Source organism: Rhodnius prolixus, unplaced genomic scaffold (assembly GCF_049639745.1).
Source record: "Rhodnius prolixus isolate KJV_2025 unplaced genomic scaffold, Rpr scaffold_10, whole genome shotgun sequence".
NCBI lineage: Eukaryota > Metazoa > Arthropoda > Insecta > Hemiptera > Reduviidae > Rhodnius > Rhodnius prolixus.
In genome coordinates, this window is record NW_027411615.1 from 24,860,270 (window position 1) to 24,875,537 (window position 15,268).

Genomic DNA, 15,268 nt, shown 5'->3' on the forward strand with positions numbered 1-15,268 from the left:
TTTTTTTAAGAACTCAGGGGGGACTTCAAAATATTTGTTTTGATTAAAAGCAGGAGGAAAGGCAGTTTGTCACAATTTAACAAAATTTCAATTTGTTGGAAGGTGTATTTTTTATAACGTAAAATTCTCTTCATGATTGTAATACTTTTATTAATATCATTGTTCTAAAAACCACTTATTTCCATTAACGTTTGAAAATATTTAAATATTAAAATTAAAGTGATTCCTCTACAAATTATCTTTTATTACCAGTAAGGTACGAATAAAAAAAAATTGAACTGAAAATACTGCGATTTATTTACTTTATGTTTTATACTTTTCTTAGGAGACTTTTTGATTTATTTTTAACACAATGTAACTATTTTACGGTATACTGTAAAGAAGAAAACCTGGCAAATTAATTAAGATCGGCTCACTACGCAGAAACAGTACACTTTTTTTCCTTCAAAAAATCTCGTTATAAAATTACAAAGAACTTAGCAAATAATTATTAGTTGGAAATAAAGTAATCCATGAAAGTGTACACACATACATGTTTATATATTTTATAAAAACTTATTTCGTATAAAACTCTGAAATTAATGAGGACTATAATTTACCTATATTTCTATATTACATAGATATATATAATTAACTATACACCATAATTTGTTGATAAATTTCTTTAGAATCAAATAATACAAATAAAAGTTGGATAACTGATAATTTTTTTTTTTTTTAAATAGCTAAGCTTAAAATAAATATTGACACTGATAATTTTACAATTACAACAAATTTATCTAAAATATAATTTATTAACAAGTAACTTAAACAACGTTAACAGTATAACTACTTATATGTACCAATTTTAATGCAATTACTTTTCACCATTTTGATCTGGTTTATCACGAGCATGAGGTGAGGGTAATGGATCCCAAGTTGGTTCTACATCCCAGATTTCACGTGCATATTCGGCAATTGTTCGATCGGAAGAAAATTTTCCTGATGATGCAATGTTATGTATACACATTTCTGCCCATTTCTTAGAGTCCTAAAACAAAATTTTCAACAATTACATGATTAAATATTTTTAATAAATATTTTAACAAATTTAAATATTTTAACGCTGCCGTATAACAGTTATTATTTACACTGCATAAATGATAGATGTTTCCAAAATTGCATTGCAAAGCCGACTTCAATAACGCAAAAAGCTATGCTAGGTGACGGAACAAAGTTTGATTTTTGAACAAAATCAAAATTTACAGATGAAAAATAAGTACAAAGCGTTACTTAAACTGGGAAAAAATATATACGTTTATATAATAAATCCAAAATACTTTCAATAAGCGTCTGTATAACCGCTTGATTGAATTCAAATAATATTTCTTGAAACATACGTCTAAGTTTTTCGTGAACATTGGTTCTATTCAACATGGTATAATTGGCTTGCTTAAATAACAATAGAATTTTACTATCAGCTATTTTTTGCTTATCATCAGAAGAAATTAAACTTTACTGAAAAATTTACAACTATATATTTAACTAATTAAGCAGAAGGAATTCCGTTAATGCAAAGCTCGTTAATGGTACTTACCAGGTAAACTTCACTGACTTTATCTTGACATTTGACATAATCTTGGTAGTCAGCTAGCAGAAAAAACCTGAATGAGAAATAATTATTAGTCGCATAATTTTGACTGTGCTACATTAAAAGTAAACCAATATTCTTAAGTAAGTATAATCGGCTTTAACCTGTCATATTTAAGAAGTACATCAACTAGGTCTTTGAATTCATCAGAATTTTCGGGGGAGAAATAACCATCCCTTATCTGATCTATACATAACTTTAGTTCTTTATTTGAGTTGTAATAATCCATGGCATTATAACCTTTGCGTTTTAATTCTTCTACTTCATTCACTCTCATACCAAAAATGAAAATATTCTCTTCGCCCATTTCTTCTGCCATTTCCACGTTTGCTCCATCCATCGTTCCAATAGTAAGAGCACCATTTAACTAAATAAAAGGGAGAGTAATCTGAACTGAAAAATGCATCTAATAAAATTTCTAAATTTATTAAATACATTATATTCTGCATTATAGTTAATTTTCCTCATTTTAAGGAATTTACTAGATAAGTTCAGTAAAATGTCTTCAGAGAAAAGCGTATGTGATCAGAACAGTAAAAGAATGAGAATGAAATGTCTACACGAAATTCTTACTTGGAATATCAGTTAGTTGAAAGAACGCTTGTGTACAGTCTTTTCACAGACATTTGTGAGGCTTTACTTGAACTTGGGCATAACGTATACAAGGCCCAGTTTTTTCGCTTGAAACTTTTTCTCACGAAAATAGATTTTAGTGGAGATCTGGGGGAGGCTATGACGATACGCATTTTATTACATGAAATAACATAATAAACATAAATTTGTGTCTAAATTCAAGTTTCAAGAAAAGTTACCATGTAAAGTTACATGTATAATGTAAGTCGTTTAAAACCAGATTTTTTTTTGGTTTGAATTTTTACTATTTAATCATAAATTCTTGATGATCTCAAATAACTGAAAATCTATAGCTATTCAATTGTTTTAGGCTTACTTAAGAATTTTAAGATACATTCTTAATAAATTTACTGCAATCTCGACGTGCACGAAATCTAAGCAGCTCACACGCTCTGAGAATGGTATAAAATAGAGAATTTTTGCCTTATTTTTCTTTCCAAATCAGCCATTATTTTAGTTATCAGCCATTATTATTTGTGGCCTTTGTGTAAGTAGTAGGTGGGAATATTGTTTAAGTAGTGGGCGTATGTCTGTAATATGCAGTTTTAAAATAGATGTCAGAATAGATGTGTGAAATTGGTTTATATTTTATTAGTCTTTTCGCACTTATGTAATGCTGGATAATTCGATAATACTCTGCTTCTTTACCCAAAAAGGCTATTAAAAACAATTTATACAAATTTTAAAACTATCTCGAAGTTCGATTATTTCGAACTAAGACAGTTAATATTTTTAAAACTAGGTAATTCATTTAGCTAGCTAAATAGTAATTTGTTAGGTCTCTCTATTTCCATTTTTATTGCAAGTCAACACCTGAAGACACTAGAACACGGAACCTTTTTAGAGTAATGCCGCCTTCAGGAAGTGTTCTATAGATAAAGCCATCACTGTCTATCACCAGATATTTTTTGTTAAAACTCACAGGATAAAGTCAAGAGCATATATCAATAATTTACAAGTTAGTTTTCATATCTCTCTAACAAAAATTTACAGTTTAAAAAGTTAAGTATAAGGTTTGATTGAACGCAAAAAGGTACACAAATAAAAATAAATTCAATGTTAAAAATAAAAATTAAACAGTATGTCATGAAGTAAAGTGAGTACAATAATACATACCATAAATTTCATATTACCAGTTCCAGAAGCCTCAGTACCGGCTGTAGAAATTTGCTCGCTCAAATCTGCTGCGGGTATTATACTTTCTGCCATAGTAACTCTGTAATTTTCTAGGTAGATCACTTTTAGTTTATTTCCAACATCAGGATCATGATTTACCATACGTCCAACGCAGTTGATCAACTTGATTATCTTTTTAGCGGTGTAATATCCTGGTGCAGCCTTTAAAAAATAACAATTAGAAATTAATTAATAACTAAGAATGAATTTTCGTGCGTAGAAATAAAAATACAAATCATGCATAAATTCAATTATAAATTTATATGGTTTGTTTGCAAGAGGTAAAAAAGTATTTAGGTATGTACGAATGAACGTTTAAAATTGGTTTGGTTTAAGTGCACAAAATTTAAAGAAACTAAGGGCACTAGGGTAGAATGGAGCACGAGTGATGCTCAGACATGTTTTAACCTAACATGAGGTATTTTTCTTTGATAATTCAATCTAAAATTTAATTTTACAACTAACTGCAGGGCCCAAAAACGCGTGAATCTCAAAACATGTTTTCGCGTATAAAGTGTTACATCATTGAAACTAAAATACCTTTCCTCCGACCATTACTGTTCTTGGTACAAATTTTCCATTGACATTGTTCTTAATTCTGTTGTACATAGTAATCATATGTAGGCAGTTCAACAATTGTCGCTTATATTCATGGATTCGTTTTACCTTTAACAATGGAACAATTAATGTTTTAACTTTAATTCAAAATAAGAATGTTAATACAGAATAAATGTCAAACCTGAATATCAAATATTGACGTTGGATTAATTGATACGTTGTATTCTTTTTCAAGAATTTGTGCAAGTCTCATTTTATTTTCTTGCTTCACTTTCATTACAGCTAATTGAAATGATTTATCCTTGGCTAATTTTTTCAACTGTGATAATTTTTCTAGATGTACAATCCAATCTTCTCCAATTTTCTATCGGAGACAGAAAGAGCCAGTCAATTGTGGTTACACAAAACATGAAAACGTTGACTATAGTACATCATGTGCTAAAAAAAAAAAATTACATCAGAAATGAGATCAGCTAGAGATGGATTGCACATCAGAAGCCATCTTCTTGGAGTAATGCCATTCGTTTTGTTCTGGAATTTCTGAGGCCACATTTCGTAAAAGTCTTTAAATCTTAAACAAAAGGATGCATGTATGTTGAACTTGCTTTTAAAAACAAGTACAATATAGAAATAGTAGTTTTAATGTAATCGTATTATTACTATTATTATTATATATTTCTTTTTTACATGTTGCTATTTACCACAATTTGAAAGATTTGAATCATTCATCCTAAGAATACTCCAGATAAAATTTAGTATTCTAATCTTTCTCTAAAATGAAATTGAATTTTTGTCTGATATCCCTAAAGCTTTGAAAAATTCAGAAAAATTGGGACCCCTTCACTGCCACTTAAGTCCCCTTACTAAAGGGAGAGTTTACAGAAACAGATTTTTTGTTTTTATATCACTTATCCAATCTTAGCAGAAAAACTCCATTCCAGTATCTTGGAAGACGTGGTAGGCTCGTCTTTCTCCCGTGGGGTGGGATCTTCGAGCACAAGGTCTGACAACAGCATTATTAAAACAAACCTAGGCAGGGTAGCCAAACTGAGATAACTACCTGCAGGCAGAAATGTTGATACTAAGTTTATATTTGTCATTGAGGTTAATGTTTTCACTTTTATAATTAAATCTTCTGAGCAGGCTAAATCGGAATCGGGTTTATAGCAGTATTTGATACATAATGAAAGTCAAGGATTCAATTAAACATTTAAATGGAAATACAAAACACTTGGATTAATGTTGGAAAACAATTTATAAAATTAGGCGAATGGAAGGAAAATTAATGATACAAGTTTTTGGAAAATGAAATCCTCAGCTATTTTTTTAGAGGACCTAATTTGTCTTAAACCAGTTACTAAAGATTATTGTTACTTTTTTCATTCAAGCTTATCCATCTAATTTTTTCATTACTTTGCTACTGAAAATCAAATTTTAGATATAAGTTAATTACAGATCATCTTTCAAAATTTGACTATGCAGAGCTGCTACACCATTTATGGCATGCGATCCCACAATAGATAGATGAGCCATGTTTACTCTTTTCTCTCCTTCTTCTTCTATCAACGACATTCTGCGCATTCTATCTATATCACCAGGGAATTTTGCAATCACTTCCTGTAAAGCATAAAAGTGTTGTTAGAAAACATTTGCAACGCACAGCTATCTTGACTAGAATAGATAAAATATTAACCTGAAGATGTAAAAAGTTAATATGATAAATAATTTCTAAATGTCTGGGAAGTATTCTTTCTAATAATGTAACTGGCCATCTTTCTAACGCCTCTGGAAGCACCGTATGGTTTGTATAAGCACAGGTGCGTACAGTTATATCCCAAGCCTTAAATTCAAAGGTTAGTTAGATACGTTGTTAGATTTTTAAGAGATTAAATTTAGAAGTAGATTTTCACCTCTTCCCAAGAAAACTTTTCTATATCCACTAATATTCTCATAAGTTCTGGTATAGCAAGCGATGGATGAGTATCGTTTAACTGGATAGCTACTTTTGATGGAAAATCATGGAGGCTTGTTCTAACTTGTTCACGGCTACCAAAATTTGATGACTTGTACCTTCTTATAATATCCTATTAAACATTTTTATGGTTTAAACATTTTTGGAAGATTTAATCGTAAGCGTAAACCTTTTGAAAGTTACCTGTAGAGATGCGGCGCACATGAAATATTCTTGTTTCAGCCTTAATTCTTTACCTTCAAAAAAGTTATCATTGGGATATAATACTTTCGATATATTTTCTGCAATATTACGGTCAATCACAGCTTGAATGTAATCACCATCGTTAACTATACAAGAATAAGAAATTGGTTAATTTTTAAATTCTGTCTTTACCAAAATATTTTTTTAAAAACTGATGCGGGTGATGATAAATCGTTTACGTCGGATTAATCGGATTAAAATGTTATTGAAATTTATAGTGTACTCACAAAATTTAAGATTAAATTCAACAGGAGACTTAGCAGACCATAATCTTAAAGTATTCACTACATTGTTTCCATATCCTGGTACCGGGCTGTCATATGGCATAGCCAATACAACCTTAGAAAGAAAAGTGGCATTTTAGAGGGTTATATAAATCATTTGTCCTTAAAGCAGATATTGCGTAATATTTACTTTTTCACTGAAACATAATGAATCTTCTGGACAGAAAACTATAATAATAAACTATAATTACCTGATAGTTTAAGCTGTAGCAGTTTTAAAGGGTGAAGTCACACCTTATAAACTTCTTTTTTTTTTTTTTTGTAAGAATAATAACAATGAAAAGACGAAAAAATGTATTAGGATACTTACAAAACAGGACTAGAAGGAAATGAACAAAATTACCCCTCATATTAATAACAGAAGAAATTGACTCACTCCTATATTCCTTTGTGTTCACAATGCAACATACCAAAAGTTTTCTGAACTGAGACCTCAATCACATCACCTATTTTCTGTATATATCTTTCAGCTAACACGCGACAAAAAGGAACAACGAAGAATTAAACCAAAGTGCTAAGATTATAGACCACAAAACACTGTACAACCAAAGCTAGAGTTCCTCATGGTTCAGTACTTAGTCCAATTTTGAAGATAAGATATATATTTAAGATATATCTACATTTTATACTTATGTACTTGCAATTTATGCAGACGATATCTCTCTTTTTTTTTTACGACGGCTCTCCAAACATCTCTTCTAAAGCAATAAGTAACGCACAAAAATCATCAGACAAAATAAAAGTTTGATAATTTTTCCCAAATGGAACTTAGCAGTAAACAGAAGACGCTGGCCAAAATTTTTTACTCTTCGTAAATTCATTAAACTAGAATTCTGAAAACTAACAGTAGCAATGTACTATGGAAAAAATCAGACGAAAAACTCAAAAATCTTGATTTACGCCTTGGCTCAAGATTTTCCTGGATTCCTACAAGGCACATAAATTAAGATAGACCTTTCAAACTCTTTGACGGCTCTATCTTTTAATTAATTAGCCAACGGACACCTTTGATACCACAGTGTAGAAATAAAATGTATTTAAAGCTGTCCTAATCGTACAAAAGGAATTCGCAGCCATTTGATTTTCTCTTCTTCTTCTATTAAACAAAAATTAAATGAAAAAATAAAAGTCTAACTAGGGCGGTCCTTCATTTGAGCAAGTTTTTAAAATTCAATTTCCAAAATTACTTTTATTAAATGAACAGTACAATACCTGAGTATCAATCCACTTCCTTCCTTCATGTGTATCAATAACTTTTCCATAGAAATTAACCGGTAGAGTATATTCAGGCCTAGCTTTTTCCCACGGATTGCCAAATCTTAACCAATCATCGGGCTCTTCAATCTGAAGTTCATAAACACGTAAAAAAGGACGCTTAAAGCAAGTTATTAAAATAATTAAAGAAAAAAAAATACCTGTTCTCCATTAACAATCCTTTGTGCAAATATGCCATACTCATAGCGAATACCATAACCATATGCTGCGAGTCCAAGAGTAGCCATTGAATCCAAAAAGCAAGCAGCTAATCGTCCCAATCCACCATTACCCAAACCTGCATCTTCTTCCATGGATTCAAGACTCTCAATGTCTAGACCCAACTGTATGGGAAAAAATAAAAATCACTGGTATTACTTTTTTAAAATATTATTATGGTTATGGAATGAATGTAAAACTAATTATAGTTTGAAGTACTGAACACATTGATATATCAATGTAAAAAGTATTAAAGAGTTCATCCACTCAGCACCCAAAAAATGTATTATTAAATTAATTATTATAGTAAATACTAGATATTAATTTTACCTGGTACATAGCTTCATCACAAGCGCCTTGAATTCCCAAATTAATCATTGTGTTTGTAAGTGAACGTCCCATGTAGTATTCCAGGGATAAGTAATATATTCTCTAAAAACAAAAAAAAAAATGAAAAAACTTCGGATGCAAAAATAAAATGTCTATTTAAGCAAAATTCCATTTAGAACGTAAAAAAACTTAAAGAATATTACAACTTGATCTTTTGTATGATGTCAAACGTATGGATGCCTAATACTCAAAGTCAAAAACCTTAGGAGTTAAGTTTTCAATTTAGATCCCTTTTTGTGAACGGCTCAATATGTTTGGTAAGACTTTTTCAAATTTCCTATTATCAAACATTAAAAAAAAAAAAAAACACCTCAGTTCTTTCCATTCTATTTCTTAACACTGCTTCCTCGTATAGGCGGACGAAATTGCTACAGACCAAATTTTATCTACATTTTACTGCACCCTATCTGTTTGCAATGATGTATCAGTCTCTATCTATCACATCCCATCTTTAAAATGTGGATATAAAAGGAACTCTTCCCTGATTCTCTCAAAAGGTGAGAGCCAGTGAGTATCTTACATTTGGCTTCAAAAAAAGAAGTAAGGTTTTGTCTTTGTGGTTACAGGAATTTATTTTGAGAAAGATATATGCTCTTTATCAAAATAAAGCTTTTTTAAAACAATTTTATATTTTTCGTTGTTTCAATGGCAGTCCACTTCAAGTGTAAAGTATCTAAAAGTATTAAAATATCATCTACAAAACTGAAGTTATTAAAGAATAATTAAAAAAAACTAAAAGTATATTTTTTCCAATGTTTTCTTAATATTTCTTCAGTAAATGAAATACGGGTTTCCAAATAAATGCAGTAATCATTTTAAAAGATCAAGGCCAAAACGGAATTTTTCATTGAAAATTGATTAAGTTGATAAAAAGAATTATTTTTTCCCAGAATATTTAGCATTTAAGAAATGGCAAATTTTATTGTTTTTTAAGAAAAACTTACCAAAAATTACCGCTATGAAATGCATTTCCGGGACACCATTGTCAGATCAAAAGTAAAAGTAAAGCAAACATGCTTACAAAACTGAGTACAGGGGCAATAACAACCATCTTTAAATTATTCAACTAAATAGAAAATTTAGAAATCTTAAGTAACCTTTTTTTACCGTTTCTAATTATTTTAAAAGAAATACTGTTACTATATTGAAATATTCACTTTTTCAAATATTTTACGGAATGTCGGTAATGAGTTTAAAATACCGAATCCTCGCTAATTTAATCCTAAATATTAATAGTTTACGGTCACTAAAAGATACTACAGATTCATTACTAACTTTATTACTATTTTATGAAGAGTAGATTACTTTACAGTGTATGGGCCGCCAAACCCTCACACAACCTCTCAACCTGGTACTTTGATTTTGGGCTGCTCGAGCCCCCTGGAGAGAATGTCTTCCCACCGACTGCTGAGCCCTCCTTGCCCATACTCCGGCGGCATTTAATCGCCTTGTCGCAAGGTCATCATTGGACTTGAGTTTTTTTTGTGTGGAAGGTACGCCACGGCCCTTCTCTATCACGTTTTGTTAACCTTGCCACACCTTCGTCCGAGATTGCTTATTCAGTACTCTAATTCGCAGCTACCCCTACATCTTGGGATATTCCCCTATCCACCACCTGAGGGCCTGTCCGGTAGTCTGATATCTTTTTACTGACATCTTTTTACTTAAAAAAAAAAATTGTTGATGGTAAGTATGAACTTCTGCCCACGAAGTATGAAAATCTAATTTGGTAGATAGAAGTTAGGCCCCGCCTGAAAAAATAAACGATAACTTTCTTTACCCTTCAAAACGTTTTACAATATTATTCATTTCATATCTCCACAACTAACAGGGTCGAATATGTAATAAATACTGATTGATATACACTTTAAAACTGTAGAATTTTCAACTATCGAGGCAAAAAAGAACTACCTTAGTAATTATAGCAGCATTCTTTCCACCAAATTTGAAAGTTAAAATTATGAATCTTTGTTAAACTTGCACGATTTATTTATAGAGGTTTAAGTTTAAATTTCAAATTTCAGAACTGAGAATATTTTAAAGTGATAGCAATCCTAGTTGTTTTGTTTAATTGTAATAAAATCTTATGAAAGTTTCCATTATGTGTTCTGATATATAAACAGCCGAGCCCTTGCACTACACTTCTATATAAATTAATAATAAATCTGGCAATTGAGGCCACCAATGCTCTTATTACTTTTTAAACCTTGCTCTGATTTAGATTCTTAACCCTCCTATTCTTAACTAGTTTTTACAGCCACTCCCTTTCCAATAATACCTAATTGAAATATATAAGCAAAGATTATTGTTTACTTTAAATAAATTCTCATTATCAATATAAAATCACTGAAACTTTATATTTCAATTCAAGAGATCATTTTTTTTATGACTGCAAGTTTCTGTTACGTCAATACAATAACTGTACATACTCTTCAATTCTGTCGCCTTGTCAGACATCAATTGAAGAGTATATATAGTTCTTAAGAGCAACATGTTGATGGAATGATCGAGGCAGGCACAATTACAGATCACCCCCCACCACCAGTCTTTTCAGCTTCTGGGTAATTACCAAATTAAATTAACTCAATCACAAGAGCAAGGCAAGTGTCTTTTGGAATTATCACCCTAATAAAAGTGAAGTCGTCCTTAGTCAATAAATGTATATTAGTAACGGAAATGACTGAAATATCTGAAAGTAGAGTTCAAAGTCAAATTAGACAACTCTCGCTTTTACTATTTATTTGAGTTTTTTTTTTTTTTTTTTAATCAATAAATGTTTGTGTCACAATAAAATACTTTATTTAAATTCTACTGAATAATCATAAAAAATTAAAAAATTTAAAAAAATCAGATTTACTTTATTAATAAAATGGGAGACAAAGAACCCAATTTAAATGATTTAAGCAGTTACGTACAGAGTTGAGTTAAAAAAATGATGATCTAATTGAAAAAGTCAAAAGTACTGACAAAAAAATAAATCTGCTCTTACAAAAAAGCCGTGAACAAAGTGACAAAATTACAGATTTGAGGGACGAATTAAACAATCTGAAGATGTTCCCAAAAGAAAAAACTTACTTCTATTCAATTTCCCTGAGAAAGACCAACGAAAAAATCTATGATTTAGAAAAGGAAATTGAATCTATTTTACTGGAGGTGCTGAAAACAGAAGTCAATTTGAAAGATATTGATGTAAAAAGGAGAGTTGGTATTAATAAAATAAATAATCGGCCAGTATTAATAAGATTTTTAGCACTGAGATGCAAATGTGAGGTATTAAGATCTGCGAAAAATTTGAAAGGAACCAATTTAGTTTTAACTGAGGATTTTCCTCTGAGTGTTAGAGAAAATAGAAAGAAGCTTTACCCTTTTTGGAAGGAGGCACGCAGTGAAAATAAAAAAAGCTTTCATGTACTATGATAAACTGAAAATAGATGGAAGATTCGGGAGTTTGCACCAACTGCAGAAAAAGGGAGATGCAAGCTCTATTTTACTCTCGGAAAGCGAGAGTGAAGATGATTTCGTAAGTACTGGACTAGATAATGTTTTTGATGGAACTTTACGTAATTGGATAAGAGAAGGAAGATTGATGAGAAGAAAGAAACTTCAGAAGAGGAAAGCAGATGATCCGCACACACAGCAGCCCTTTCGTAGACCACAAGCAATTGAGCGGAAAAGTGGAAAAGAAAGTGGTCGTGAAAAATAAAATTTTCGTCAATGAAGGTAATGAGTTCGCTTTTACGATTCTTGCTTATAATATAGCGGGCTTTAAAAATAAGTAGGATTACTTTTTTCCCCTAAATTTTATTAAGGGTTTTGATATTGTTTTACTCTTCGAGACTTTTTTAGAGGAAAATGATTCACAATTATTTGAAAATTATTTAAGAGATTTCCATTTGTTTGTAATTGCAGCGGCACGTTATTACATTTATGGTAGGGCAACTGGTGGGAATATTTACGGATTCAAAAAATCAAAATTTAGTAGTAATGCAATAAGCTTCATACGTGTAAGCCATACTGTGGTCACTAAATTTGTGCTAAGTGTTGATACCGTAATTTATATGGTGCCAGTTTATATCAATTGTAATAACTGGGAACAAGATTTTGTAAATTTGGAGAATTTGTTTTGTGAGGTAGAGGTAAACAATAATTTTATTGTTAAGGGGGATTGTAATGTACGTATTGCTAACAACCAAGTTATGCGAACTATGTTAATTTATTCGAATGCTAATATTAGTTCTGAACGTGAATCTAAAGATAAAAATTTAAATTCTAGAGGTAAACAATGGCTTGAATTCTGCGACAATAATGATTTAATTATTTTAAATGGTAGAACTAAAGGTGATGAAGAGGGGGAATTAACGTTTATTGGAGCTACGGAATCATGAGTGATCTTTGTTGTGTCAGTTTTTCTCTTTTGTCAACAATTAATCAATTTGCAGTGTTACCGGATTTTTTTTTCCGATCACTGTCCTACTGCTTTAACAGTTCATCTTTCAGATAACCATACAATTGATATTGTAAACACTCCACTTTTACCAAAATTACTTTGGAGTGAAGAAAATAGTTTGAAATATAAGCAAAAACTTCAAAATGAATTAGATAAATATGTCTTCAATGGTGATCCCGAAAAGTCTATGTTGACCCTCACTCATTGTATTAAAAATGCCGCCCCTAAATGTCAATACAGTAAACCCCTGCTCAAAAAACAAGAATGGTTTGACTGGCAATGCTTCAAGAAAAGAAAAAATTGTTTTAATTTGTTACAAGTTTTTAGGCGAACTAATTGTATAGTAATAAAGTATATGTATTTGGAATGTAAAAAGAATTATGATCAGCTTTGTAAAACTAAAAAAATGAGTATTACGATTCTGTAATAAACAATTTAAAATGTGCTAACGATTCAAAACAGTTTTGGAATGCGATTATGATATTTAAAAAACAGAGCTTTATATGTAATAGTAATATTAGTGAAGTTTTTTTAGTATGTTTTGTATTATTCCGCTTTATGTATAAAAAAAGTGTAAAACGTTTGTACAATCTCGATCTCTCTGATCAAGAGTGCTGGTATTTTATTATTGTTAGCGTTTGTTTCTTTTAACAGCTGATTTTTTATTAATAGAGGACTTCAAAGTCCTGATTATTTACTAATAATATCTAGGACAGTTTTCAAACCAATCCATTTTACCAAAGTCTATTTATTTTTACTTAAATCCATTAGCTAATTACACATTATTTAAACTGAAAATTCATCGATTCAACATGAAAATTCAACAAGCTACATATCAATAATTGATCAATAAATGATAAGCGCACTACTACTCCATTTTATAATCATGTTGTAATACGTTTAAAATTAACTTTGGTGCGGTTTTAACCGTACTGCATCACGTCATGTTAGTTGAGTTGTAATAAAATTATTAAATAAATAAACTTGCATACCTTAGGATCCTTTTCGTAATAGTGCTGTTGCGTCCTGATCCATCTAGAAACAAGATTATCTCGGACTGAATGAGCAAGGGCAACGTAATAATCTCGTAAAGTAGCCACATTTCTGTCCTTTACAAGGGTAAAATGTACATGACGATTGAAAGCTTGTTTCATTGAGTTTACATCTTCCACGCCAGCAATACATCTCACGCTGATTTGTTTTCTTTTTTCATGTTCATTTTTGGGTGGTTCATTATAACCATAATTGTTTGAACTAATCGCTGATTCCATTGACACCGTTGATGCAACCTCACTTACTGCACTGTCTTCTAGCTCTGACGCCTCAGTACTGGCTGTGTGTTCACTATGTTTGGCCCCCAGTGTGGACGATTACGAAACCAGCAGCTGTAAGAGCAAAGATTATGTCCACAAGGTCAGAATTAGAATTCTCAAAGGCAATTTATAACAGCAAACGAACTCTGTTAGCGATCATTAAAACTACTTATCAAAAAGTTACTGTCATGCAACTATCATGTGAATAGCGATTAATACACTAGATCAAGTTGATTATTTAGTAATTTTTCTTTGGAAACTTTTAATTAAGATCTCATTCTATATTATTTGTTGTAAACTAATGTATAATGGCGACAAACTAGTCTTCTTCTACTAGTCAAAATTTTTCTTGATTGCCTTCCGCTATCAAGTGCAATTAAAATAAATATATAAAAGACCTGTTACACATAATTGTAAGGATAATAAAACAATTTTGGTCAATTAGTCCAAATTAAACTAGAAGTATTGTTAGTATTATCTTCTAAGGCGAAAGTCATCTAGTACTACATGAATGTAGCTTGCGCATCCCTTTATCAACACGAACACTTACTATAAAACTGGGACTTCTTAAAGAATATCTTCGCTGAGATAATAATTTTGACAAGTACTTGTTTTGCGGCGTCCACTAGCAAACTTCAGCTCACTATTAAGAAGGTCTTACCACACATTGCAGGAATGACAGATAGTTACGGTTACGTATTAACACAAATCGCAGTTGATTTGAGAAAAATCACTTCAATTTATTTAATCAACGCCAAGTCAAAACAGATTCAATTTTATTTCAACATAAAAGTATTACTTTCTTTCGTGCACAAAGCACGTTATTAAAAACCGTAAATGATTTAATAAAAATGTAAATATGTAAAAAACAATTTATAATCTTTGTTTACCTGAAAAATTAGGAGATTCTTATTCAAATTAAAAACTTAGAATTGTCTCTTTCATCAAAGTGTGCTGCTCCCATAACACAAAAGAACACTAACTTTTACTGCTAAAAACAAATATTGGGGTAAAACTTGAACTTTGTACAAAAACAATAAATGCTGGTGATCCACAAAAGTTATTTATTATCTTTGTTTTGGCAAAATATTGGAACCAACCAAAAAACATACAATACATCTTTACACAGAGATACTCATTTTATGTTCA

The 15,268-nt window shown here is 30.7% G+C and overlaps 1 protein-coding gene across 1 annotated transcript; it reads right to left on the reverse strand.

Annotated features, from left to right (window-relative positions):
• Positions 1–273: 273 nt before the first annotated feature.
• Positions 274–15,163, reverse strand: Glyp (glycogen phosphorylase). The gene is made up of 17 exons (XM_074133163.1): positions 15,010–15,163; positions 13,799–14,191; positions 8,300–8,401; positions 7,912–8,094; positions 7,709–7,840; positions 6,440–6,551; positions 6,153–6,298; positions 5,908–6,081; positions 5,691–5,837; positions 5,451–5,614; positions 4,454–4,568; positions 4,179–4,361; positions 3,980–4,105; positions 3,380–3,601; positions 1,735–1,997; positions 1,577–1,643; positions 274–1,030 (listed from the first exon to the last, which is right to left on the reverse strand). Exons 2-17 carry the CDS (start codon positions 14,075–14,077, stop codon positions 857–859), a joined length of 2,589 nt encoding a protein of 862 aa, XP_073989264.1. The 5' UTR covers positions 14,078–14,191; positions 15,010–15,163; the 3' UTR covers positions 274–856.
• Between the last annotated feature and the right edge of the window lie 105 nt (positions 15,164–15,268).

Excerpts from the sequence above, each read along its gene's own strand:
- Glyp (XM_074133163.1), bottom strand. The coding sequence starts at position 14,077 with ATGGAATCAGCGATTAGTTCAAACAATTATGGTTATAATGAACCACCC. Across the intron at positions 4,569-5,450 it reads CAAATTTTGAAAGATGATCT|ATTTAAAGACTTTTACGAAA; the intron begins GTAATTAACTTA and ends CTTTTGTTTAAG. Across the intron at positions 1,031-1,576 it reads AAGTCAGTGAAGTTTACCTG|GACTCTAAGAAATGGGCAGA; the intron begins GTAAGTACCATT and ends ATTTTGTTTTAG.